The 27,164-nt window shown below is 39.4% G+C and overlaps 3 protein-coding genes and 2 non-coding genes across 8 annotated transcripts in view; 2 read left to right on the plus strand and 3 right to left on the minus strand.

The window, feature by feature from the left end:
• Positions 1-3,076: 3,076 nt before the first annotated feature.
• On the minus strand, positions 3,077-6,095 carry rpl37 (ribosomal protein L37). The gene is made up of 4 exons (XM_054613191.1): positions 5,988-6,095; positions 5,128-5,263; positions 4,744-4,828; positions 3,077-3,276 (listed from the first exon to the last, which is right to left on the minus strand). Exons 1-4 carry the CDS (start codon positions 5,988-5,990, stop codon positions 3,207-3,209), a joined length of 294 nt encoding a protein of 97 aa, XP_054469166.1. The 5' UTR covers positions 5,991-6,095; the 3' UTR covers positions 3,077-3,206.
• On the minus strand, positions 3,921-3,999 carry LOC129102913 (small nucleolar RNA SNORD72). Its single transcript, XR_008531729.1, has one exon. It is a non-coding gene; the product is annotated as a small nucleolar RNA SNORD72 (small nucleolar RNA).
• Positions 5,340-5,419, minus strand: LOC129102914 (small nucleolar RNA SNORD72). Its single transcript, XR_008531730.1, has one exon. It is a non-coding gene; the product is annotated as a small nucleolar RNA SNORD72 (small nucleolar RNA).
• A 3,345-nt stretch (positions 6,096-9,440) lies between the features above and the next one.
• Positions 9,441-22,080, plus strand: st8sia5 (ST8 alpha-N-acetyl-neuraminide alpha-2,8-sialyltransferase 5). 4 transcript variants are annotated; one of them, XM_054612712.1, is made up of 9 exons: positions 9,456-9,586; positions 13,752-13,859; positions 14,217-14,303; positions 16,521-16,613; positions 17,399-17,485; positions 18,510-18,654; positions 18,791-18,903; positions 19,637-19,729; positions 19,833-22,080. In XM_054612712.1, exons 1-9 carry the CDS (start codon positions 9,456-9,458, stop codon positions 20,293-20,295), a joined length of 1,320 nt encoding a protein of 439 aa, XP_054468687.1. In that variant the 3' UTR covers positions 20,296-22,080. The 4 variants fall into 4 exon arrangements, with proteins under 4 accessions (XP_054468689.1, XP_054468687.1, XP_054468688.1 ...); XM_054612713.1 differs by lacking the exon at positions 14,217-14,303; XM_054612714.1 differs by lacking the exons at positions 13,752-13,859; positions 14,217-14,303 and having other exon boundaries at positions 9,441-9,586.
• Positions 22,081-26,261: 4,181 nt separating this feature from the next.
• Positions 26,262-27,164, plus strand: part of LOC129102676 (lipoxygenase homology domain-containing protein 1) — a 28,786-nt gene continuing 27,883 nt past the window's right edge. The window contains exon 1 of the mRNA XM_054612921.1: positions 26,262-26,988. Coding sequence (XP_054468896.1) covers positions 26,262-26,988 — 727 coding nt within the window. The remainder of the gene's footprint in view (positions 26,989-27,164) is intronic.

Below are 27,164 nucleotides of genomic sequence, written 5' to 3' on the forward strand. Positions count from 1 at the left end.
GATGTGATTAAACACGTGTACCCTCAGGATTTTTCTTTTGTTTCACAGCGCACACATTTCCTTTCTGTCAGTTGGGTCTGACTCAGACACTTACACATCCAGGAAAACTTTCTCACAGTTATACACCTATTTTTTAATAATCATTAATAATATACACTTGACACTTTAATAATATACTTGTTTTAACGTCCTCTTATTTGTTTATTTGTTTACATTTTCACATTTATATTTTATATTATTGCACTGTGTTTACTGTTTACTGCTAAGCAGCAAAGCAATCATCTAGCTTAAATTAAATAAATTCCTTGTATGTGTAATGTACTTGGCAATAAACAGCTTCTGATTCTGATTAAACCCGCTTTTCAGCGTCATGCACACACATTCTGGTATTACACAATGGGAAAAGCACAGCTGGCATTAATTTAAGATGAATAACGGCTGAATAACATTTGCTGGCTCCCTGGCATGTCGGTAACGTTATTAGTAACACCTGTGCTACTGCAAGAAAGATCTGCATTAGTAAAAAGGATTGCATACCACCTTGACCTCTGAAATATGGCTTTGTTTTGAAAGGGCTTAGTGATAATATAACTTAATCTATAGACTACATTACATCCAAATTAAACATGCTTATTAGAATGGCAAAATTAAAAACAAAGCAGAGTGGAAGTTTTCCAACAGTTAATATTTTCAGAAAAAAACAGAACTGCAGTCTGTGTTTCTGGCTCATTACTCTTTGGCAAATCTCTGAGCTCCACATCCCGGCTCTAACGTCTACTTGAAATGTATCACTCACACTTAACTGAATTTACAGAGGAGGTGAACAGCACCAGTACAGGTCACCGGGCCAAAGTAGAGGAGATGTGTCAGGACTGTGAGGACGTAATGGATGATCTCACCTTTGACCCCGGAGTTCAGGAAGAGGCTGTGTGCCCAGATCAGGAAGTATGATGGTGAGCTTTGACTTTTTCATTGTACTGTTTCCAAAAATACACTTTCATTTAGTGTAAAGTACGTCAGTTATGATAGAGAAGTTGCAGTTTTCTTTAATAAACACTTACCGGCAGTCTGATTCTGCATGAGTATATTTATGTTCTTCTACAAACTTATAGTGGAGGGCACACACAATATTGGGAACACTGCTAGACTGCAAACAGGAAAACACATACAGTACCAGTCAAAAGTTTGGATACACCTTCTCTATTTTTTATTTTTATTTTAAGACATTCAAACTATGAAGGAACACATATGGAATTATGTGGTAAACAAACAAATGCTCAACAAACCCATTATGTTTTATATTTTAGATTCTTCAAAGTAGTTGAATGAGAAGGTGTGTCCAAACTTTTGACCTGTACTGTATACATATTCCTTTTTCATTATTTTCTCTTAAACATAATAAGTCAATATTCATAAAGTGCACACGTCAAAATATGGCAAAGAATTCCAGAGAAGCTGTTACGAAACTGGCAGAAGTACAACTTTTTTTAATTTCACTGTTGGAAATTTATTTGGCAGTGCAGAGGAAAAACACAGCGGCAGTACTAATAGTTCTGTTGAGAAATACTGCTGTTAAATGCTCACAGGCTCATCTGCGAGTGAAGAAACACTCTCGCCCCGGAAGCGTGGGCCCGTAGATCTTGTTGGACTTGCCAGATCCAGCAACAGATAAAATACATTTGTTGACAGTGTAGAGGCACGTTCTGGGAATCATGAGAAAACACAGCTCTGAAAAATTCCCTTGAAGGAATAACATACAAGTTCAGTTCTGCAAAAGGCATTCTTGTGACCCGATATGTAAAATCTTACGACAGGGATATTTCAAAGACTCAGATGTCTCCGTGCTCTTCTTTTGAAGGCCACTGCAGAATAAAGCTTTTATACTCTTTTGTTGATCCCTTTCAAATTCCCACACTCAAACATTGGGCTTCCGCTTTCTTCTTCAGCGCGGTGGTCTCCTCTGATTATGTCCAGCTGCAGCCATAAAACACGAACCCTTGACTCATCTGTAAACTGCTTTCCTTCCACTCAGTATTGTTTGGCTCCAGATAAATATTTACCTTGTTTTGTTGCTGAAGATGTTTGCGAAACTTTTGCTCTGCTACTAAAGCTGCGGATTGCAGTTTATATTCAAGCTGCACTTTTACCTAGAAGTTCTTGAAAGAGACTTCCCTCCACATGCAGCTATATTAGTGGGGAAGTCCTCTCTGTTCGGATACTGTTTCATCTAAAAGAGCTGTTGGGTTGATGTACTGGTATTTAGATGATCTTGCTCTCAATAAAGGATTGTCTAAATCAATCTCCAGCATGTGAATAAGATAAGTTAGGTTCAAGTTTTGTACTGAAACTGTTTGTATTCAACTCTCGGGTGAATCATTTTGCTTTCCACATTTGCGTCACATCATTACAAACTAGACTACATAAAAAGGTACGGGTGTTATTCTCCAAGCAACTCCCAGTAGCAGTGAAAACAAAAGCACCATTTTTGTCACTACACTGAACATTTACTGTTAAAAATAGATCAGTGAATTCACATGTTTGCAATGCAATATATTCCAGTAAGGCTTTTGAATATTGTACATGAAATTTGACAACTTAGATAAGAAAAACACTAAACATTGTATTTCACCATTAGCATCCAAGGGTTTTTGATAAATATGCAAACTTTTGTTTATTCATTTACAAACTAAATGATTAGACTAATAGATTAGGATTTCCCATTTAAAAAAAAAAAAAATAGCTACTGGAACACCAACATTTTCTTTTATCCACAATACATTTTGTTGTAGTACGTTTTTATAAGGTTGGTGTTTGCAAGAATATTTCCTCAAAAATATCCTTAAGGGATCAGAGCATCATCGGTGAATGATTGTTTACAGATTTTCCAGTCATGTTGCTAATTGGTCATCCCCACTGATCTCACTACAAAACCTCCAACATTAAAACAATAGTTCATGTTTCTGAAAACACCATTTATTTCCGGTTTGTGTTGAGGATTGACATATAAAATCTTAAACTTTTACTAGAGATTTGCACAAATTAACCAAGTTGGAATTAAGTCTTCACCCTGTGTATATTTCATCTGTTGACAACACCAGCCATGGTCTGTCTTTTCTTTAACTTGACAGCCAATAAGGCTTAAAGATCCAGAGACCAGACTGAAACTCCTGTTTAACATCACATTTATTTAACAAATAATGTGTCTTTTAGGATGAGCTGGAGGCGGCAACTGCAGCGCGTCTGGGCTTGGGGGTGGTGCCTTCCCTGAAACCATTCCTGGGAAACAGAACAAAGAAAATCCGGTTGGTGCAAAATTTAAATTGAGCAATAGCACTGGGCGGTAAATCCTGGTAAATAAAAGTCAAGCCATTATATTCAATATTCCTCATAAATGTACTAAACGCTTTATGCCACAGTTTATCGTCTACTCACAGTAGTTGCAGGCTGGTCAGCAAACTAGCTAGTAACCAGCTTAAACAACCACAGCTGTAGAGAGCTGATTAATTATAAACCATAAATATTTATTTCATCTTGACTTGTTTAAAAAAACAGAATAAACAGAATTTGTGGCACAAATGGCACAGATGTTAAGCATGCCATGGCTTTTGGTACACAGACAGAAAAACAGCCATTTCAGTGCCATTTCCCTTAAGAAATGAGTCATCGATAAGGATAATCTCCATTTAAAATAAATAAATAAAGTAAATTTTTAACTATCTACATTCATGTGGCACAATGGAATAATTGTTATGATAGTAGACCATCAGCATGACAGCCAACCTATATAGGCTTAAGGGAGTTTTTAAATCATAAATTAAAATTAAACATGAGTTTGTTTGACTTTAGACACCCGAGATCATCTCAACACCACCTGGACTCAACGAACCCTAGAACATTAACTCTTAACTTCTTAACAATGAAGCTTACCTCAGAGAAAATACTGATATCATTTTGAAATCAATTGTTCAGACATTTATTTTTCACCATCATTGGTAAGCAGCATTGAAAAGTCTTGAAATATAAAAAATGGGTTCTTAATAAAGCTCACCAGCCTCCCCCTTCTTTCTGATTGAGTGAAAGTTAAAGTAACAGTCTCTTTGAGGCACACTTGCATTACGGGCCATGTCAGAACAGCTATTTAGTTTACAGCTTCATAGTTATTTGTTTATACCAGTGTTTGACACCATATTTTTAAAAACGCAATGTCAACACAGATGATAAAATGGTTAAATAATCTGGCATTCTTATAAACATGCCTGTTTTACGTTTCTTTTGATCATTTCACATCACAAACTGAAATGATTCCAACGGCCTAAATAAGCATGCAGCTATCAGGTTCCTCTTGGCAGTTAAATCCAAGATCCAGGAATCTTGCTTATATTTCCTGCTCGGAATTTGTCAACACATCTCAATAGCAGATCCAATGTTTGTAGCTCCAAGTTTAGAAATCAAAATTTTGAATGCAGATTTATGGCGTCTAACGATTTTAGGGATGACTTAAAGCCAACGCTTTCACTGTGGTCTTTGGGTTAATTATATTTTCAAGTCTTTGCATCAACATGACACTTAAACATTTATATTGCCGATACCTCCCTCACATAAAAAGCCCATTAACAGTGAAATATAGCATAAACAGTAAACATGTTTTCATAGCAGAATCACATAACAAGCAAAGCATCTGGTAACACTTGATGTTCTGCTCTGTGTTATCTTAGCCGAGTACATAACATTTAAAGATCTTACCTGAATCTGCGGTAGACGACCTTCAGGTGTCTCAGACGGCCGGTTCCAGTGGTGTTCCTCCTCTTGGCCTTAGCGCTCCAGTTGTCTACAAAAACAAACATAAGTATGCATCAAGGCAGCTTGACCAACACATCAATGAAGAGCTGGATTACCAACAGAGTTTCGGGTCTAAAACATAGGTGAAGCCACTTATCAAGTATGTTCTACCCAACTACAGTGAATTACTGACATATTATACCTGAGAACAACAATACTTAATGACTTGTACCTTAGCAAATGCCTGCATGTTTACAGCCCATTTCAAAGACAACAGCACGCTTTCCTACAGTGTTTTGAGTAAAAAAGGACAGTCTTAATATCAGAACATGTCATTAGGTGCCTTACACTTTCTCTTGCGCTTCTCGGGGTAGCCACACTTGCCACAGGAGGACTTCTGCAGGTGGTAAGCCTTGGAGCCACAACGACGGCACAAGGTGTGCGTCTTGTTCCGGCGCTTACCGAAGGAGGATGTTCCCTTGGTCTGTGAAGTGAGAATATTTATAGATGTCAGAGAAAAATTCATCAAATAGTTCATTACAGGCCAAACACTCTTGACGGTCTTGTCTCAGTAAATACGAATGAATCATGGGAAATCATTTGTTCAGACATTTGTGTTTAAAAACATCATAGACAAGACTCAGACTGCAACATTCACCACTTGATGTTGATGTGAGGGGTGATATATTGATTACTGCCCTACTATTTGGACAACTACATAGTCAAGTTAGAATAAAGCCCCCTAAAATACAACATCTTGACAAATAGCTACATAAAAGCATTTGCAGGTTGGCCACAGTTGCATGCTGGCAGTGTGTACACTCAGAGGAAGCACATTCAGCAGCTAGCCAGTTAAGCTAGCTAAGCCTTTTAGCTTGCTGCATTAGTAAAAACTGATAAAAAACAATTAATTATTCAGTGGTAACTTGCTGGGTGTAACCTAAGAAGTTAAGACTTATATGAACGTTGTGTAGTCATTTTGGGCACATTCTGTACCCTAAATCTGAATGCTACAAGCAGCTAATGGACGCTGTATGGATGCAGCAGGAACAGCGTTAATCTTATTAAAACATGGCTTCATCCCCCAAAATACTTCACCTGGACGGTAACTATGTTTATTCAACATCGAAACACCAAGTGATCGTTTCAGATAAACGACTTATTACGCAGATGTTAAGAGATTTCTGACCGCCAACGTTACAACTTACCATTTTCGTCCAGGGGCTAAGGGAAAAGAGACCGGAAGAGGAGCTTGCGCCGCATGAAATCACATCCGCGCTGCTTCCGGTGTTACACTGAAATGTGACCCCATGTAGCTATTGTGCTAATGTTTAGCGAAAGGGAACGTTGATTTTAGTTCCATGCCTACATCTTGACTTGACGTATTTTATACAGCATTTTGACAATAAAAACCAGTGTCATAATCATACCCAGGGATTTATTCATTAGGATTTTGTGGCAGAAAATAAATATACTATTTAAAAGTAGCCCAAATGATCAGTTGTAACCAATAATAGTTTTTCTGTCTGTACATATAATATTTCATTTATTGTGGATTTTTTTTTTTTTGCTTATTTATAATACTTGTTTTTTTATTTCATTTTATCTTGTTTTTCTATTACTATGTCTCTTGTTTGCACTATACCCTATGCTGCTGTAATCCTGTAAATTTCCCCGCTGCGGGACTAATAAAGGATTATTTTATCTTATCTTATTTTATGCAATGAAGAAAGTCAAGCCATGGTACTAAGAATGAGTGTAAAATGTAAAATTTTACACTCATTCTTAAGACTATTATTGTAAGACCTGTAAGACTATTATTATTTTAGTTTGTATTCTGCTCAGCCTATACGGTTCATATTTCAAAACCAGTTTAATCAAATAACAACAAATTAATTGACATAAAGCAAACTGGAGGCCAGGTAGTATTACAGCATAGGAGTAGGCTCACTTGCTTGTTTCTGGCGCTCAAGGCAAAATTACGGTGATTGAGCTTGGCAAAATAATTTAAACACAAAGTGGATTCTAGCTGTTACTCATGTCTTGTGTTTGTTAAGTTGTCATCATCATAACGAAGTGCATACTGAGAGATGGGGAAGAGACAGGGGTCTATGAGCCAACCAGCTCATGTTTTAACCCAGTGACTAAAGCAGGTTCATCCAGTCATGGATATTTTTAAAGCTCATGATAACAATTTAAGGTCTGATGGGTGACACAAAAAAGAACTGTGGCTAGAAGGCAGAAATGCGCGTTCCTTTTGCAGGGCGTCTCTGGGCTCACTTTTCTTCACGCTTCCTTTTTGGTGATATTCTGTGCATGTCCAACTAGGAGGAGCTCTAGGGCAGACCCAGAACCTGCTGGAGGGACTGCATGTGCAATCTGGCCTGGGAGGGCCGCAGGTCCTGAGGGCCACGGCTCGAGAGAACGATGAGAGAACGATATCTGGGTTTCTTTGCTTTGCCTGCATGTTGACCCAGATAGGTTAAGTGGCAGAAAATAAACCGACGGATGGCTAAAGCTTTATGAAACTATACTTCTAGGAGTTACATTTTTTGTGTTTCCATCTGACTTATAGATGGTTCAGTGATGTGGATTACTTAAAGTAACGCTACAAAACATATATGAGTCCCTTGTACAATATGTGTCAGTTAAAGTGCTACAGTTTAGCTGCGACAGACTGGCGACCTGTCCAAGGTGAACCCTGCCTTCGCCCATTGACAGCTGAGATCGGCTCCAGCACCCTGCGACCCTTAACTGGATCAGCAGGTTACGGAAAATGGATGGAATGGATGGAATGGATGGAGTTTAGCAAATGTGCTCACTGGTCATTCCTTGAGAAGCAGAGCAGATATATTCCCACAATCCTCACATTTCAAGTCTGTAAGAATCTATGGCAGCTATCTTTTCTTTTACATCCACCTAAGGCGCTGCAGTTTGTAAAGGTGATACATTACATTACATTACATTACAGTCATTTTTTTTTTTTAGCAGACGCTGATACTGGTGTGCAGCTGCCCAGGTGGACTTTGATGACACATTCAAACAGCTGTCAAAGTGGACACAGGCAGAAATCAACGTCACTTATACAATCATCTGCACCAGCGCTATAAAGATCCACTAAATCCTGCCAGGATTTTGGCTCTGAGGAGGTGCGTCTGGCAGGGCATCTGTTTAGCTTGTAACGATGTTGTTAAGGTTTTTAAATTGTCTCCAGCCCCTAAAACAGTGAGAGACTTAGTTCAAATAGACAGTAATGTAGTGCAGACAATCTTGTATCTGCCACTTTGACATGAACTGCAATGAATTAAAAGGAATAAAGAATAAAGGTAAATGCTTAGACATGAAACCAGTTACAGTAAAAAAAATAAAAAAAAACATTATGCATTTGTTTTGCCACAGTATCAGCTCTAAAGAAAGTACAATGCAATGTTATTTTAGACCACATGACCACATGACAATAATGACAATAATAACCTGTGCAATACACTACAATAATAACCTGTGCAATACACTACACCGTGCAATAATAGTTAGGAAAGTTAAAAATAGTTAAAATAGTTGTTGTTTTTTTCTCTGTCTGTAAATATAATATTTCAGTTATTGTTGTTTTTTTGTTTTTTTTCTACTGTTTTTTTATTGCGTATTTATAATACTTGTTTTATTTTATTTTTATTTTTATTTCTTTATTTTTTATTCTTAGCTTGTCTTCTACTATGTCTCTTGTGTGCACTTTACTCTACGCTGTTGTAAGTCTGCAAATTTCCCCGCTGCGGGACTAATAAAGGATTATCTTATCTTATCTTATCTTATCTTATGTAATTTACAGTTAAGGGCCAAGTTCTGACACTCTTCCACCAGCCTGAGGAAGTCAGGTGATTCAGGTAAATTGAAATAGGCTATTTTCAGAGCACAGGTGCATTCGTGTTAAGGAGACGATGACCTTGGGTTCTGGCTGAGTGAGGAGCATCTCAGTGGAGGGGACGCGCCCCTGCAGGCTGCCAGGCTGAGAAGAGGCGCATCCTCCTTCTTTTACATTTCAGTCACGCAGCTTTGCTCAGATTTGAGATGAAGCATGGAGGACGTGTGTGTGTGTGTGTGTGTTTTGTTTTTTTTCTTTTCTGCCGCAGCTCGCATCAATGATTTAAAGAAAAAAAAAAAAAATCTGATTTAGTATTTTGGGATCCATTCAAGCGAAAATAACCTTCTGTGCGCGTTTTTTTGGGGGTGGGGGGGGGGGGGGGGGGGGGGAGAATCTGCATTGCTTGCATCCCACCGAGCGACTGCACCTCGTCGAGAGGAGGAGCGCATGCACGATATCCAGCACATAATCAGCAATTTCCCTGCGGATCGTTTCATGTTTTTACACCCTCTCTGTTTGCAAAAAATATATGAAGAAATAAGAATTATTTTGGTGTGGACAGAGAGCTTTTTTTTAAAAAAAAATAAATTTATGATTTGCAATTGAGGTCACAGCTGGCGATTCCTTGCGATGCTTATCATCCAACAGCAATGATGATGCTGCGGCACGAGAGCAGTACCACAGCCTAGAAAAAAGGTGATGGACTATGTCCTGTCCGGCGGGTATACACGACCCCTGAGCACCTGGTGGTCCTGAATGCAGCGGAGAGAGACACCTAACCGGGTGTCACCATCAGGCCTGGATGCTGCGCCGAAGAATGGGATACGCCGACCCGTCGTCGGGTAAAGATATCCTCGGCAATAGATCTCTTTGTTTTATGTTCCTTTGCGTATTTGGACTTGTCACACTACTGCAACAGATTCTCTATGGAAAAAACTACATTAAGAGGTAAGTGCCCTTTATCATTGTGTAGTCGTCCTTAACAATAGACAACTATAGTGGCCTTGTTGTTTATAATAAGAGTTGTATAGGCTGTAAGGATATCATTCAGCTTTAAAAAAAAACAAACAAAAAACAAAAGCATGCATTCATAGCCGTTTTGTGTGAGACTTATTGGCCCAGTTAGTGATTGAATGGTGAAAAATAGATAATGAATGCTAAAAATGATAGTAGTCAGTATACATGGGAGTAGTCTGGATGAACTATGTCGGGACGCATGGGGAAAACAAGCTTTCATGGCTGAAAAGAACAATAGCAATTAACCATCCATCTTATTTTCCAGTGGCAAACAAATTCCATTGGATTTCTTTTTTTGATATTTTCTGAAAGCGAAGCATCACATTCATACCATACACAGTGTTCTGGCTGTGTATGGTAATGTTTTCCCTTTCTTTTAATCCCCCCCCAAAGACTTTATTTGATTTTCTGTTTCAGCCTTCTTTACTGGTCGTAGCCTACATCTTACAGAGGCATCAGATTATCACAATGCAACCGACAGCTATTGGAGCTGATGATGATGATTACTGATATCGACACTTTAAAGATGATGTGTATTTCTTCTATCGGTCCCTGTTAATTAAATTAGTTCCACCAGGGTTGCACCCAGCTCACACACAGCCACTGCAGAGCCATGTTTTATAACACCTCTGCAACAGTGTCTGTCTCCCTGATATGGATGGTCCTTCTTTAGCACTCATCTACCCCCATTTAAAGACCAATAGATCCACTAAATTGCAGCCCCCTTTTCTTTACATTCTGAGACAAATTTCAGTGTGAGACGAGCAGATGCAGAGAAGCCGGGATGTTTTTTTTATCTTTTAGGTGGTTTAAAACAAAACATATCCCACAAAGAACACCAAATCTCACTCCAAACAAAAGGAACAATCGGAAATCTTTACCCCCACCTTCAGATATTTTAGCGCATATATGTAAACTTCAAAGCAAAACATATATGTGCTTCAATCTGAAAGCTTCCCACAGCTGCTAACCCCCTCCTCTGCCACCCTGCTGGGCTGGTCTGATGATACTTAATGTGGATTCATGGCATCCCGACCTCTGCGGTGAGATGCATGAATTCAGACCTGACACACTCACACACACTCACACACACACACACACACACACACACACACACACACACACACACACACACACACACACACACACACACACACACACACACTTTCCTTCGCCTGTGCCCCTCTGGGAGAGAGAGAGGAACAAGCCGCCCAACAGCAAGCAGTGGGCTCATGCAGCGGCAGCCATTTTGCTACAGTCTGTCTGCACACACACCTCAGTGCATGTGGGGGAGAGAGGGGTAGGAGATGGCGAGAGTGAGAGGCTGAGAGGGAGTCATGTTTGTCTGTGTGTGTGTGTGTGTGTGTGTGTGTGTGTGTGTGATGCAGAGAGAGACGGGGGGGGGGAAGACGTCATCTTATGACATCTCTCCAAGCGTAAAAAAAACAGAATATGTTGCCCACATAGGTTCGACCACACCCAGCCTCTTCTCCCGCTAAACCCAAGCATGAGAACAGGCTGGCAAGGTGTTTATCATGCGCTCTACTTAAAAAAACATCTTTGCAAGTTTCCGGAGGCGTCGAAGGCCTAGAGCGGCAGCAGAGGAGACGTTTGGGTGCAAAGACAGAGAGAAAGCTGAGGGAGTAACAGTGTCATTAATCGCACACCAGCCTCCTTTGTGTATACGTCCATCCCACATGACCAGAGGGCTAAGGGCTCTGCTCTAAATGTATGAGGTCGCCCATTAGAGTCAACCTAAGTCATGAACATTGTTGTGCTTGATAACTCGAGTCACGTTGTGGTGTCACAGCTCGCTGCCCGCATTCACTCACATTAAGATGAGTTAGCTGAGAATGTAAGATTGTAAAAAGAGAGTGCATATTAAAGAGGGGAGCTTATTTAAATGATCACAGCTAGTGACACACTTCTGTAAGTGAAGACATATTAACTTAGAACTCTATGTGTCTTGAAGAGGGCGGTATCTAAAAATACCATAGCACCAAACCATCCAGGAAATTAGTGGTTTTGCAACTGGAACTAGTGGTTAATCTGGAGATCATTTTATATCAAACAACATCAATAAATAATGTTAAAAATGCAAAAACTATGTTCCAGTGGTTAATATGACATATTTGAGTTGCTAGTTTATCTGACCAGCAGTCCAAAAACAAAATAAACAAATTTTTACTTAAAAAAATGACCTAAAAGATTACTTCATAAAAACTTGACTGTTTTGGAGCCTTTCTTGATGCATTATGTGTTGGGGTTGAATTCTAAACAGCTTTCTGTCTTTTTTTACTGAGCATTACATTGAGATATTGATTCTAGCGCTTAGCAGCAGATAGAACCGCTAGTTCATTATTTATGAGACACAGCACTTACACTATTTACAGAAGTGGTTCTCTGTTAAAAATAGAGAAGACAAAAAATACAAAGATAGTGTGCAAAAAAAGGATACCGACAACTTATCCGATACTTAAGAAAACGAAGCAGTAAGAAAACAAGAGATCAAGAGGAGCTCACATCTGTCTTCATAAATAACAGCGTTAAATTTCGTGTTTGGATACAGACAATGAAGTGCCCATTGTAAGGAGCCCTTATAGTTATTACAAGGAAAAACCTCTGGACATAATAAATGGACATCTGAGTCAACGTCCAGACCTTCCATAAAAAAATAGCCGAGTCACAAAATCCAATATGTATAAAGGTCCTTCCTGCTTTCAAGTCCCATTAATGACGCTCAAGGGCAGAATCAGAGCACATTCGTGCAGCAGAGCAACTTTGTGCTTGATGTTGGTCTGAACTAATGCTTATATTACTGTCCGAACTGTGCTCATTATTGAGTCAATGGGAGATAAATGGACTCTTAATGTTTGATTTAAAGATACTGGATTGACCTGTGGGTCAGTGGGAGCCACATGAGATTGATTGGGGTTTTATCAGTAACCACACTTTTGGAAAATATCTAATAAAATTTGTGTTATTGATCAAGTCAAGCTTTCACGGGCATAGTGTTTTGGTGATGATTAACATTAATTATTTAAGCGCCAAAACCGCATCGGTTAAATGAGCTTTTCTGTATAACAGCTGTCCTCTTGTACCCACACATCATAAAACGAAGAATATCTTTCTGATTTCAGTGCGTTCTGCTCTGCAGCTGGTTACAGAGTGTTATTTAAAGGTGTTGAAGTGGCACTAAGAGAATGCGCCTGCAGATCAGTTCTGACATGAGTCCCCGATGATGAATACTCACATAATTCACCCAGAAAGGCTCTTAGGGTTCAGTTTCCCTGCTGAATTTTGCCCAACACCCACGGAGCCCTCTCAGGGATGAGTCAGACATGAATACTTGCATAATAATCAGTCGTTAACGGGAGAAGTTGTACACCAACTGATATCTGGATGGACTGTGACTAGTCTCTTCTTTTTTCATTAGTCACAGACATATTGGTGTTAAAAATGTATGCTCTTCAAGTCCAAGTTGAGATAATCCCCAAAAGACACCACCCTTACAAGCAATATCTGGCCAAAAATATGGTCTAAACCGTCTGTTGGCATCTCTTCCTCAGCAGTGCCATGACATTCACAGCAAAATTGGCAACAGTTATTGTTCCTCCCTTAAATCACTTCAATATATCTCACTAAAAGTCTAACACTCCTGCAGGCCAATATTGCAGGGTGTGGGTGATTTAATCACACTGATGATAGTGGCAACAGCCCGCAGAGTATAAATGAGCCATCCAAATGGTGACGTCATTAAACGACAATTCATTCTAACCATGTTTGGTGTCACACTTTTTTTTTCTTGAGCCAAAAAGCTGTTCCCCCCCTTAATGTATGTCTGTGTGTGTGTGTGTGTGTGTGTGTGTGTGTGTGTGTGTGTGTGTGTGTGTGTGTGTGTGTGTGTGTGTGTGTGTGTGTGTGTGTGTGTGTGTGTGTGTGTGTGTGTGTGTGTGTGTGTGTGTGTGTGTGTGTGTGTGTGTGTGTGTGTGTGTGAATGTGCAAATTTTGAGTTGGGCTTGGTTGTATGTGTTTGACTTTTTTTTGCACAGTAAGGACAATAAACCCCAAATAAACTGATTCATTTTCTTGCTAGTGCGCAACAGTTTAGCCGACTCAAAGGGGACGAGACAGGAAATTGGACCGGTCCCGTTAATTTCTCGGATGATGGATCTCTGAAGCCTGCCAGAAATGGAAGGAAAAGGTACCTTTCTAGTGTGACCTTCTGCACAACACCTCTGAGAAAAGAGAGTGCAAGAGAGAGAGAGAGAGAGAGAGAGAGAGAGAGAGAGAGAGAAAGAGAGAGAAAGAGAGAGAAAGAACAAGTTTTTAATACATCATATAGTAACGACCCAGCCCTGCATGTGTGGACTGGGCCGCTGTTACGTATACAGCAGTTACTACTCAGATGCTTTAGAGAGAATACAAGCTGCAGCACATGTACACTTTTCTTGCTCTACTTGTTATGAAATCTGCAGGTTTAGGAAGTTAGCAGGGGTGGTGATGTCACAGGACTACGACACATATTTAACTCTAACTTAACCTGTCTGCATGTTGACAGATGTTTCCGTCAGAATTTTCAGCCAGATTCACAGATCTCCGTAATAGTCACACCCTGCCTATCCGATATTAAGAAGAAAAAAAAAAGGTAGGACAGTTTGAAGGCATTTTTTAGTATTTTCACAGAAACCCCAGAATGCCTCTTTTTTTTTCATTACTCTGAAAGGTATAAACTCTCATATTATTTCAGTGGTGGTTGCACTTCAGATTTGCTCTTGCATGTTGTCTGATCCCGTCCACCTCGACCCCCAGACCCCCCATCCCCCCCCTTAGAAGCTGGTTGAACCACGGTCTCCTGTTGATGTACTGGCTTCTCCTCGTACGTCTGTGTCCCATTCAGCACCCATCTCCGAATGCCTTGTCCTCCTCAATCTGTGTCTCATGTGTCCTGCACATGCTCTGTGTGTGTACGCCATAAACATAGTGTGGGCACTTCTCTGTGCTCCCCCTATCTCCCCTTCTCACATCTGCATTGTCTCTCTCTGCGACCTGGATTTACCCCCTTTTTTCCTACTTTCCTTGTTACAATAAGACAGAAAGTTGCCAGATTCTTTCCCCCCCCAAAAAGCTCCAAATTGCGCTGAGCAGTAGATGTCAGTATCTGTGGTAAAATGCTGGTTAGTCTTTCTCATTCCGCATTGGTTTTCAGCCAGCATTGTACGATTAACCCCTAAAACCCTACAGGAGGTGACATTCATCTCATCAAGTGAATTGCTGTCTTGCTTTTAGAACTGAACAAGGAACACTTGCAAAGGTTTTCATCATCTTAGCTAAAACAAGCATCAATAGAAGAGAAAATAGATGCTCCTCTCATTAAAACCTCAGAAATACACTGCATCATCAGGTAGATGTAGACAACCAGTTTCATTGTTCCTTACGACGTCATCCAAGCATCTTGTTCCTTTAATGCATCTCTCCATTGTATGGCTTGTTGTGTTCATTTATTGTTATTATTATTATTATTATTAGTTGTTTAGTTGATTTTGCTTTTAACTCGCCTCATTTGCCTCCACAGCCAAAGGTAATATGTGCAATATTATCCATCTTCCAAAACACAACACTCCATCTTATCTATCTGATATTACAAAAAAATACATTAATTCTTACAAATACACATTGCAAATCCTGCTATTTTAGCATTTAATCCGGCCACTCTCTGCCAAGCATGATACATATACATTTAAAAAATATATTATGACATTTAAAGCTTTCCAAGATTCAGATATATCTCAGAAGGGGTATATTTTTAAACTACGACAACTGTGGTTATGGCTGGTTTTAATCAAAGTAAAATGAACTGTATCGATTAATATCTGTATTTATATAAAACAAGTTTATTTACAGTTAATGCCGACAGAGAAAGATGTCTGAGTGCTGAGGCGCTCTGCCAAAACCTAAAAGGAAAATTATAGATCAGAGCTAAAGAGAGAAACCCTTTGGGGGTGAGACTATTGTCAGTTTTAACAAAATCATTTGACTGATGTAAAATCTTAATATATACTTCCCACATTTTAGTGCCTTTTTATAGCCTCATTCCTGTGTAGCAAAGATAAACAGTTGAAACAATGTTGTATTTGTATGCAAATTTGAATACATTTGCAGAAACATTTAGTCAAATCCATCAAAAACACAGTCACACCTCAATACTGATGAGGACATTGGTCATTTTTCAATATAATGATTGTTTTACATAAGTAAAATAGATTTATCAGATTCTTAAACTCCAGTTGAAAATATTAAATCCCCCAAATGGTATTGGTTACTGACATATAATATTTATTTTGTGCAGTTATTATATATAGTATAAATTTAATCCCTTTTCTCTTTCAGACTGTTTTCCGTTACTAAATTGATATTCAGCATTTATACACATTTTAATCACAGGATGCCCATGTTAAACCATGCAAGTTTTCATCCTAACCAATTTCTAATTATAAGTTAAAATACGAGAGGTACTACTTTTCTTCAGATTTTGGATCACGTTGGTTTAGACTAAGATGTAATAGAATCTGGTGCAAGTGTCCAGTGAACCGTATGCTGCTATCCTGTCTGTGACGCCTGAAATCAGTTGCATCACTTCTGTCATTTGTCATCCCACAATGCCACACTGATATTCTAGTATTTCATTAAGACATTTTGTAGTAAATATAAGCTATTTTTTTCTTTATTGTGATCTTCCAACACACTGTTTTTTTAAATATATATTGCATTTTATCTCCACAGTTTTTTTTTTTTTTATTAATTCTGTTGATTCTCTTGTGTGTGGAGAGGTTAAGGCCGAGGATGACTGTGTCTATCCCTCCAGGTATCTGGAAAACTACGATGGCTCATATGAATACAACTCCACTGCATGCAGGGAGCTCAGACAAGAGATTATGGACGTCAAAGTCTTGACAATGTGAGTGGTCATTATGACGTAGCCCTCAGGTGGGGTTGACAACCTCATTTTGAATAACATGTTTTTTTTCCCTTAAGGTGATCCACAAGCTCCTTTCAGGTTGGGAGAAAATTCTCTGCATGATTGTTGCAAATCCCCACAGTAGACAAAAACACTTACATCTTCTTACTTGACATCCATTTTATCACCAACATTTTACAGCTGAAAATTGTCACTCTCAACTACAAATTGCACATTGTCGCATTATGTGTTAGATGAGTTCCCAGATTCATTATATCCATCAACTAGCAATTGTGCAATTTGAGGAGTACATTTTCGTCTTGTATGAATGTGAACATTGTCCAGTGACCTTTTGTGCGTGTCCCTCAGGCTGCCAAACTTTAATGTCAAACAAGTTCTGGGCGTTTGAAGAAGGGCCATGAGGCGGTTAACAGCTGCTGTCACTCTGCCAGACAGACAGAGTAATGGTGCCACGCCGCCTCCCAGAGCAAATCACATCTCCCGATCATCTCAAAGGAAGAAATGTCAGCTCAAGGACAGCTATTTACAGACATGCTTGATGAAGCCACTGTCTTTGTATTGAGGGTGAAGTGTAGATCCAGTGGCGCCAGCAGAGCCAGCAGTCTAACCGCTGCAATTTATCTGCCCTCCCCTCCCCCGTTTGTCTTATTGAGTCGTTTTTATGTTGTTTCTTCAATTTACTACCCTTATAGAAACTTTAATCGGAAAATACATGGCCATGGATATCCTTCCTCATTCCACAAGTCTCTCTGCCTGTCTGCCAGGGTGAAAACCTCGGATCTGTTTGAGAGATGGCGAAACCTGCAGGTGTGTAGATGGGAGCAGAACAAGGAGGAGACCAGCAACTTCAAGTAAGCGTTACTCGGTCTAAGGAAAGGTACATCCGAATATCCTGATTTTGTTCTCACTGCAAATTGCTTTTTTCCCCCATTGTCTCTCTCATTTGGTGCTTTGAACACCCCAAAACATACTTCACACGGATTTCTCACTTTTAGATTTTCTTATTTAATATGAATGGCTTATAAACGTTAATTTTAACTGAAGATATGTTTCAGAACTTGTGTTTGAAGACTCAGAGACCAAGCTGTAAAACTGTGGGTTTTCATATTATCCATATCTGTAATGGATGTTGTGAGAACCTTTTATGGTTGACCACCCAACCACAACCCATATTAATCTATTTTCATTTCTGTTAATGGAGTTTAGCAACAGTTTGCTCATAAGAAGTCAAACAGTGAGTTAGACTACTGTGGGTCTAATTCACCCCACACTCACGTAGCGTAATAGGGTATCAAACTGTACAATTCTCTATCTGTAAATGATTTATCGGCAAACAAATAAACAAACAACAAATAAACAAATTTCCTATTTCTTATTTTGTTTGTTTGCACTATCCACTTTGCTGCTGTATTCCTGCAAATTTCCCCAATGTGAGACTAATAAAGGATTATCTTATCTTATCTGAAATACAATCTATATGTGTTAATACACAACCCTTTAACATAATAAACGAAAAATATGTTTATTTATTGTTATAAAAATGCTTCATGGTCATTTTTAAACTTTGTCAAACTAAGTCAAATGTGGAAGCCCAGTTTGTGGCAAAGAGATGGGTCAGTACTTCAATACTTCTTTATATAAAATATTGGGTTTTGTTAATTTCGGAAAAATAATATTCAAAGCAGAAATAAAATGGTTGATTTTGCAACTACTATGTTTACACATCCAGAAGCAGGGTCTGTGGGACCCCAAACAATGAAGAGGTAAAGCCAATATCAACACAACACAAGGCTGAAGCTAGTTCTGGTCTTGATTCTGGTGTGAAGTCTTTTACCAATAAACTAACTCCCTCTTTTCTTTGGTGTCTTCCTGAAGGATGTCTCTGTCTCGCTGCTGTAATGCTCCTTCCTTTCTGTTCACCACCAAGAGGAACACTCCTGCAGGGACCAAGCTGAGGTACGAGGTGGACACCAGTGGTATTCTTCCCATCACCAGTGAAGTCTTCAAGATGTTCCCAGATGTGAGTTCAGCACCTGTATTATGAGTGTATTGGCTTTTGTTCTTCTACCATTGGTCTGATACCACTAAATCTATCTATTTGATTTCAAGAGCCCACAATGCTGTTTGTCTGAATTTAACATGTCTGTTTCATCCAGGATATGCCATATTCCAAATCGCAGTACAAGAAATGTGCTGTTATTGGAAATGGCGGCATCATCAAGAACACCAAATGTGGAAAGGAAATTGACTCAGCAGATTTTGTGTTTAGGTATAAATCCTCCCGATATAATCCTTCCGTGTTTGTTATTGCTGTCTATGAATAAAACTTGGATTTAGTGACAATGCCAACAGAGCATGCAATCACACAAAAATAATTATCCCATAGATAGAAAAAATCCTGTAACATTACATTTGATCTTTGATTTGTGTTACAACGCTCTTGTCTGTGATTTACTGTATTAGTTACATAACTGACATAAGGTTTTTTTCTCGCACGGTACAGTTTACCTTTTGAAATTCTTAGTAATTTTTAACCCTGATTTCAGGTAGAGGGAAACAAAAGCAGGCGTCCTATTTCTTAATTTTCTCTTGTTGAATTTCTTTTTATTTATGGCTGATTTTATCAGATTTAACTAGCTAATGAAGCCAGCATTAGCTCCATGTGTTGGATGAAAACACTGTCACTGACTTTTTAGTGTTTCAGAAATGGGAATGCTGTAAAAAGGTATTTAATGTGCAAGTGATAAGTCTACTACAGCTCCACACACCCAAAGCATTACGGGCCTGCCTTGCCTAGATTAGGTTGCTAAACTATGATCTGACAATTGCTGTTAAGGGGATCGGTTTATCAAACATTCAGTCAAGTTTGATTAATTCAGAGGTCCAACTCCTGATCACAAATATATTATATGATTAATTGTGCAGCCCACCAGCATGCCTAGTTTTGTCAAGTCAAATACATTTAAACTCCATTATCAGTGACCTTGTACTCTTCTTTGCAGGTGCAACATACCGCCCATCAATGAGAAGTACTCAGCTGATGTTGGCACTAAAACAGATCTGGTGACAATAAATCCGAGCATTATCTCTGAGAGGTACTGTAAATAAAGGTCTGAGCGAGAAATCAGGCCTCTCTCTCTCTCTCTCTCTCACTCTCTCTCAATCATTTTGCCATCTCACGTTTCACTTCCTCTGCAGATTTCAGAAGCTGGAGAAATGGCGTCGACCCTTCTACCAAGTCCTCCAGAACTACGAGAACTCCTCGGTGGTGCTTCCCGCCTTTTACAACACCCGCAACACTGACGTATCTTTCAGAGTCAAGTACATGCTGGATGACTTCGACTCCCAGCGAGGCGTGTTCTTCTTCCACCCGCAGTACCTGCTCAACGTGCAGCGTTTCTGGGCGGTGCAGGGCGTCCGGGCCAAACGGGTCAGCAGCGGCCTGATGCTCGTGACCGCCGCCTTGGAGATGTGCGAGGAGGTCCACCTCTACGGTTTCTGGGCGTTTCCCATGAACCCCTCCGGCATCTTCATCACTCACCACTACTATGACAACGTCAAGCCACGGCCGGGCTTCCACGCAATGCCCCATGAAATTTTCAACTTCATTCACATGCACACCCGCGGGATCATCAATGTACACACGGGGCCGTGCACGTGATCGCCCACTCCTCTGCTTTAACGTGGTTTACCTTTTAGATAGTTAGTTTGTTTTAAACCAGTTTCTGTTTCACTTCGGTCAATGAGACACTTCAGTATTTCAAGAAAAGAGAGTTGGTCTTTAGAGCGTACACTTTTCTGCCCTCACGAGTTCCACGACACAGTGAAGGCTGCTTACTTTAGCTGCCAACATACTCTATTTTTGATGTGAACCTTAAGTTGTTTACCTAGCCAATCAAATCACTATGGTTATCTCCGACTCTCTGATCGTAGGATGCTTGTTTTTAATGTGAAAAGTGGTCATCATAGTGATGTTGTTTCTGTGAAGTTTTCTAGTGGCTCTGCTGTACAGAGGTGTTGTTTTCTACTCAACATTGCACAGATATTTATTCTGAAATGGGCCGCAGTGGGTGTCTTTGTGCCCCCTCATTCCCCCTGTCTTCTCTCTTTATCTTGGACACTCTGTGGGTGTGGCAGCTTTTAATGTTTGTGTAAAACAAAACCTGAACCTTAGTATTAAGCTAATATTTGAAAAACAAAAAAACACGATAAAATTCTAACATCCAATTGTCTACTTTTGTAATCTATTTCCTATTCTCTGGGTGAATATTTTAAAACACTATTCAAATGGTCTGTTTTCAGAGGCCTACTTACTCCCAATAAAAAAAAAAAACCTCTGATATTTCTGGTTAAAAAAGAGGTGCATGCAGAAGGGAGAATGTTTTTTTTGGTTTGTCATGGTTTTGGACAAAAGCCAGATAAATATTTGGAAATGACACCACGTGAGCAAAACTTGGACTTTCAAGGCCGTGTAATTTGTAGAGTAACATTGTAGTCACAGTACTGTTGAGCGACCCCAGCCTCTCGTTGTCATTTATGTCTTAAGCCATGCTGCCTTATGAGATATAAAACCCCTCTATACGATATGCAATGCACCCATGTGTTTTGCTTAACTACAAATACATCACCATCAAACAAAATTTTAGTGTTTCTCTTAAATCAAAGGACAATTAAGACTCACTAAGGTAAATACATTCATGTGCAGTTCTCAGTTTATAATCTATTGGAATTAGAGAAGTCTTACCCCCTGTAAACTCCATTCATAATCATGTAACGCTCTGCATGACTTTACTCTATACTTGGCTTTGTGTGTGCCTGCTTCAATGATCACTGAAATGTTTACACTTAAGACTCCACTGGAGCTCACAGTGCTTTTGGAGATATATACACGAACCTAGACGCAGAGAGATGAATGGATTTGTTGAATTGTACATTAACAGACCTAGTTCTTATTGATCAAAGATGCACGAATATGGTTGCTGCCCTTTTTGTGAAATGCTACAACACTCTCATTTCTACTGTATTGTTTCACCTTCCCATTTGAAATGTGGACCTTCAGCTTGCACTCTAGAAAGCATGTGCATTTACGCACTGGAAAGCTGTGTAAGTTTTTACCTTTTATTTAGTTTTACACTGCAAAAGGTTTTCAAGAGACTGTGACATAATATTTTGTCGCTCCTCTATTCATGCTCTGCTCTGCACATCTCCATTATTTATTTGTATTTGAGGGACATCGTTGCTAATAAGATGTATGTTGTTTATTTCATGATTTATACAGACTATTTGTGTGTTTATGCACAAGACATATTAGTTCAGCAAATATGAACACCAAAAATGTTTCAGCTTGACCACTAAAATTTCTTGCACAGACACAAATTAATAGAGAATGGAATAGGAAGGTAACTGGTCTGTGTACTGAAAGGAGGTAATGTATAACAGTGCTTCTTAACTGACTCTGGATCATTCTTTATAATGGTAATGTGTTTGTAAATAAACTTGTTTGGATTTTCTCACTTATGTTTACGGATTAATTTTTATTGTGTGTGTACATTTGTGTGTGGGGATAGCACACTGCTGCACTACTTAAACTCATTCATTACATAATAAAATAATACATTTTCCACAAGTAAGAACAGGCATTCATATGCTGCCAGATTTACAAAATGTCCTGGTTTTGTGCTAATCACCACACGCGATGTGCTTGTTGTGACCACGGAAGACACATGATGCCAATTTAACATTCTCATTTTAGATCAGTTAACCTCTGGTTTGTCAACACCTCAATTATTAAGCAGCGGCGGTGTCGGTGTCATCTCACTGACTGACTCAGCAAACGATGGCTTGGAAAAATGGCAGATCATATCTGAGTAGTGCTGTGGCTGTTGAGGTCAATTCAATTTCTACTTTGTTGGCGAGCACAAGAAAGGGGATTGAATCCAGTTAGAAATAATTTTAACTGTCCAGAAGTGAGGATATAAACAATTATACTATTTTTGGTTGGTGGTCTGCAAGAAATAAGAGCACTCCAGAGCGCAGACCTCCAAGGCCATGCCTTATCTTGCAATTTTCATGAAAATGAAAAATAATTTGTGTATCTGCCCGTTGATTCGGATCGGCTCCAAAATGTAATGCCTTCTTCCTATTTTCCACGCTAAACCCTTTAACCAGGCTAGTAGTAGCCCTTATAGTAGTTTTTCTGCTGTCAAACAAAAACAACCTCCTTGGAGAAGCTAATTATTAAATCTTATTACATTTAATGTGATTAATTAGGAATGATTCCTCTGTGCGTGGGTGAAATTAAGTTTGACTCTCTTCTGTCATCCGTAGGTTGGGTAATCTGATGTTGAAAGATCAATATGACCAAAGTCTGCCCTTCCCTTGATACCTATCAAGTGACAGGTGGCAGCAATAAGACTAATGGGATGATTTGGCTCATAGGGGCAGATGTGTACGATAGTGGGATAGAACTGCAATGAGAATTTGCATAGAGGAATTTGTTCTATTATAAAAACATTCTTGCTTGACTGAAGTCAGAGAAAAAAATATTTATTTGTGGTGGAAGTTGACCGAATAAGGGAGACCAACAAAGATAAATTTATCTTTGTATATTCATAAGCTTTTGCGCAAAAGGACCGAAACCAACAAAGTGACAGTCAGCGACTACCGAGGAATCGGTCCTGAGTGCATCTTCACCAGGGTTTTTATATGCATAAGAACAAAGAGTCAATAGTTAACAAAGAGTCAATAGTTACATTCAATGAAGGGATAGACATACTTAATATAGAACAAAGAGACATCACTTAGTAAAGAACAGGGAATTTCCCAAATGAAGGCACCCTCTTGTCTCAGACACACAGAAAAAGGGTCAATGTGCAGGCTAGGCTTTATTTCAACTTTCCATCGTTTAGCACGTCAGTGTGGTATACAGATCAGGCATTGTATTAAGAAAGACAGTTCATATAAAAAAATCAGGGGTTCAAGTATAGTTCTGAATAAAGGGAGCAATTCATCAGAGTTTCAAGTATAGTTCAAGTGGAAAGGGAGCCGGTCATGCTTTCGTGCAGGCCACAAGAACAGTATAACACAGAGAGTCATGCTTAATACAAAGGTTATACATTAAATTATTTTTTTTTCCCTCTACATTTTTGTCTTTCTTTCTTTGAATGTTGATATACAGTGGAATTAATCCATGTTAATGTAAAACTATGCTGTTGATTTAAGGCTTTGCTTTGTACTTTTCAACATTTTTACCCACTATCAAACATAACGGTACTGCAAATGAATGAATTATCCATAATTTCACAACTATTTTTCCCTGGACAAATGATGGGAGGGAAACTTGATGCAATTTTTTACTTGGCTCCTTGACTTGTCTTATATTTAAGAAGTCTCAAAAATCTGCAATAATTACATTTCCAAGATATTGAAGTTTGATTTAGTTGACAAAATATGAATTTAAAAGCATAATTTTGCAGATGAGGAAGGCCAGTACTGCTCCAATCTCACACTTAACAGCAACACTTACCAAATAACTCAATTTATAGAGTGTGACATAGTTTAATTACAGGTACTTCTTAAGACAATACTGCACTCTCATTGGCCCTTTACAGGCAGGTGTTATGGTTGTAAGTATAGCCTCATTAGACGACATTATGCTGAACAAAGCTAAGCTAAACTAACACAACCACCGGCTGGCTCTAGCTTCATTTTGAGAGCACTTATATAATAATTGTATCAACCTCCTAATCTAACTGAAACAAGAGAGCATATAATTATATCTAACTATAAAGCAAGGAATCTCTGCTGTCTGTGTTTTGCCCTTTAGCATATAACGAGCTCGACCTAATAGCCCACAGGAACGGCGCCATTCCTCCATTGCAACTCAAATTGTGTCAGTATTTCCCATACTAACTTATAAAACTAATAACTTAGTCTTGCATGTTAGTCCCCCTGTGTGCGTGTGTCCCTACTGCCCCCAACACACACAGTTTTAGACAATGTCAGTTGCGTTGTTTGGACTATTCATACTGTTGGCGCCATTAGCCGTTAGCCGCCATGTTTATAGCCGTATGTGGAGGCTTTCCAGGTGTTCTGTCAAATACTTTTCCCCCTGTTTCCTCCGGGCTTAAAGACAGGGGTCTGTCTGAGGACTTTTCATCCCATTTGTTGCCAACTGTCAGTTGTAAATGATTGACAGGTTCAGGTTAATTACATTGCGTGCATATTCCAGTAGGGTGCTCACCTTTTGCACATAGATAGAGTAAAACATTATTATAGAAATACGGATTTAATGAATAACTTACAACCACTGCACATAAATACACATAAAACATTATCATAAATTAATGATTTGATTAATAATGAGCATAGAGTTAAAGATATCAGAAAAATAATTATTTGAAGAATTACAACCACAGCACATAAAGAGAGTAAATAAATTATTATGAAATGTATCAATGTGAAACCATCATTTGCAAATATAATTTATTTAATCGCAGGAACCACACAACAAGAAACAAGAAAGACAGTGTGCCCTTGCAGGGTAATACACCTCTGAGAAAGAAGGGGGCATGACTTGAAGCAGGGGGGCCTAACTTAAAGGTGGGTCTTGCAGACCGCAGATTGATACTACTGACATAAACCTGAACCAGCCCTTATGCCAAGACCTTAACACTGATTGGGGCGCTATCATTTTTACACGAGGAAAACAATATTTGCATTCCAAAAAAAATTCAAGTCACAATGTCTCTTTACTTGATGCCTGTTCAAGTGGGAGCTTTCAATTGAAATATAAAGCTGGATATTTTAATGCATCATAACTCATCATATTTTACTAGTTATATTTTGTGTTCAATAGGAATCTACAATGTAACCAGTAACATCTCTAGAGCAGCACTTGCGGGGGCCAAGCAATGTCCCGCTCTGAATGGGCACTACTAGTTTTCAAAATGCTCGATTGTTCTTTTAAGTGGACACTGAAGTTTGATGAAAGCAGCCAAGAATTTCATAAACCATTGCTTCTTGTATATTTACATTTACTTGGTAAATCTTAAAATACTCTCTATTTGCTGCCAGTCGTGCATTTCTTTTACTTGATTTATACACGGAGCTACACTTTCTATTAGAATAAACAAAGAGGTGTAGTAGTAAAGGAGAGAGAGTTCATGTATGTGGTAATGTGCCTGTCTGTCTGTCTGTCTATCTGTCTGTCTGTGTTTGTGTGACTGCAGGTAAAAGCGAGACGCCCCCGGCTCGTAAAGCGATCCTAACACCATGAATAATGGAGAGTGCCGTGGCAGAGAGGATAAGTTCTCGCTGCAAGGCTCCTTTTTCACAGGGCTTTCTCCCGTGGGTCACGTGAGTGCTGAAGTGATGGTAATTTTTCATGAGTAGTGTGTGTTTGCCATATAGCCATATACCGCCCAGGTCGGAGATGTCTCGGTAGCCATTCCACCTTCTGCGTGTCCAGCGAGTCTCTATACCTGCAGCAGCACACGCCCCTGCTGCACTGAACCCCACGATCCTCCAACCTCTCTGCAGTCAAGGGTCAAATGAATTGTCTTTCACCATTAGAAACTCAAGGCAGCACTTACGAAACTAAAGGCCAGGGAAGTGGATGAATTAAAGATGCCGTCGAAACAGAAAAAATCCGCAGCTTCAGAAGAAACCGAAGAGGTTGATGACGAAGTGGAGGAAACGGAGCCAAAACATAAGGAGAGGAGCAACGGTGTGACCCATGGGGACACCACAAAAGGAGAGAAGAGTCAGAAGAAACACAAGAGCGCAGAGAGCTCTGAGAATCAGGAGGCCCCAGAGAAAGAGAAGAAGAAGAAAAAAGAGGGTGAAAGAGCAAAAGAGAAAAAGAAGAAAAAGAAACCAGATGATGATGATGATGCTGTGATTGAAAATGAGGCTGAGGAGGGTGAGCAAAACAATAATGACCCCACGAACAATTCCAGAAAGGAGAAATCAGGGAAGCTCAAAGAGGAAGTGACTGAGGTAGCGAAGGAGGAAAAGAAGAAAAAGAAGAAGAAATCCTCCGCAGAGAATCCAGAGGGAGAGGAGGAGATGGGATCCAAGGATAAGAAGTCGAAGGATGGTAAAAAGAAGAAGAAGTCTCACAATGATGATGAGGAGCCTTTGATTGAGGAGCAGGAGGAGGAGGAAGACTCGAAGAAGAAGAAAAAGAAGAAGGCAAAGAAGGGGTCGGTGGACAGTGATGAAGATAAAAAGAAAAAGGGGAAAAAATCCAAAAACAAACAGGTGGACTACGGCGTGATTTACCAGAATGAGCTGCTGGACTACCACACCGACTCATCTGATGGATACGAGGATGAGTACTACAAAAACAAAGGTAAGGATTTGGCGTCTTAGAGCGGACAGAGAAGCCCCACATGTTGTATTTCAGGTAAGTCTCAGTCACATGACATATGTATTTACCAGTTGGAGTTTCCCCAACTGGTCAAGTCTTGAATACAGTCCTCCCTCCAGTTTTCCCTTCAACTCAGAGCACCCAGGGGGAATCCCTCT

This window comes from Anoplopoma fimbria, chromosome 14, assembly GCF_027596085.1.
Source record: "Anoplopoma fimbria isolate UVic2021 breed Golden Eagle Sablefish chromosome 14, Afim_UVic_2022, whole genome shotgun sequence".
NCBI classification, from domain to species: Eukaryota; Metazoa; Chordata; class Actinopteri; order Perciformes; family Anoplopomatidae; genus Anoplopoma; species Anoplopoma fimbria.

Coding starts and splice junctions, on each gene's coding strand:
- rpl37 (XM_054613191.1), bottom strand. Junction 4,829..5,127: donor CGAGAAGCGCAAGAGAAAGT/GTAAGGCACCTA, acceptor TTGTTTTTGTAG/ACAACTGGAGCGCTAAGGCC. Junction 3,277..4,743: donor GTCGTCTACCGCAGATTCAG/GTAAGATCTTTA, acceptor TCTGTTTCCCAG/GAATGGTTTCAGGGAAGGCA.
- st8sia5 (XM_054612712.1), top strand. CDS start 9,456: ATGGGATACGCCGACCCGTCGTCGGGTAAAGATATCCTCGGCAATAGA. Junction 13,860..14,216: donor GCCAGAAATGGAAGGAAAAG/GTACCTTTCTAG, acceptor GCATGTTGACAG/ATGTTTCCGTCAGAATTTTC. Junction 19,730..19,832: donor CCGAGCATTATCTCTGAGAG/GTACTGTAAATA, acceptor CTTCCTCTGCAG/ATTTCAGAAGCTGGAGAAAT.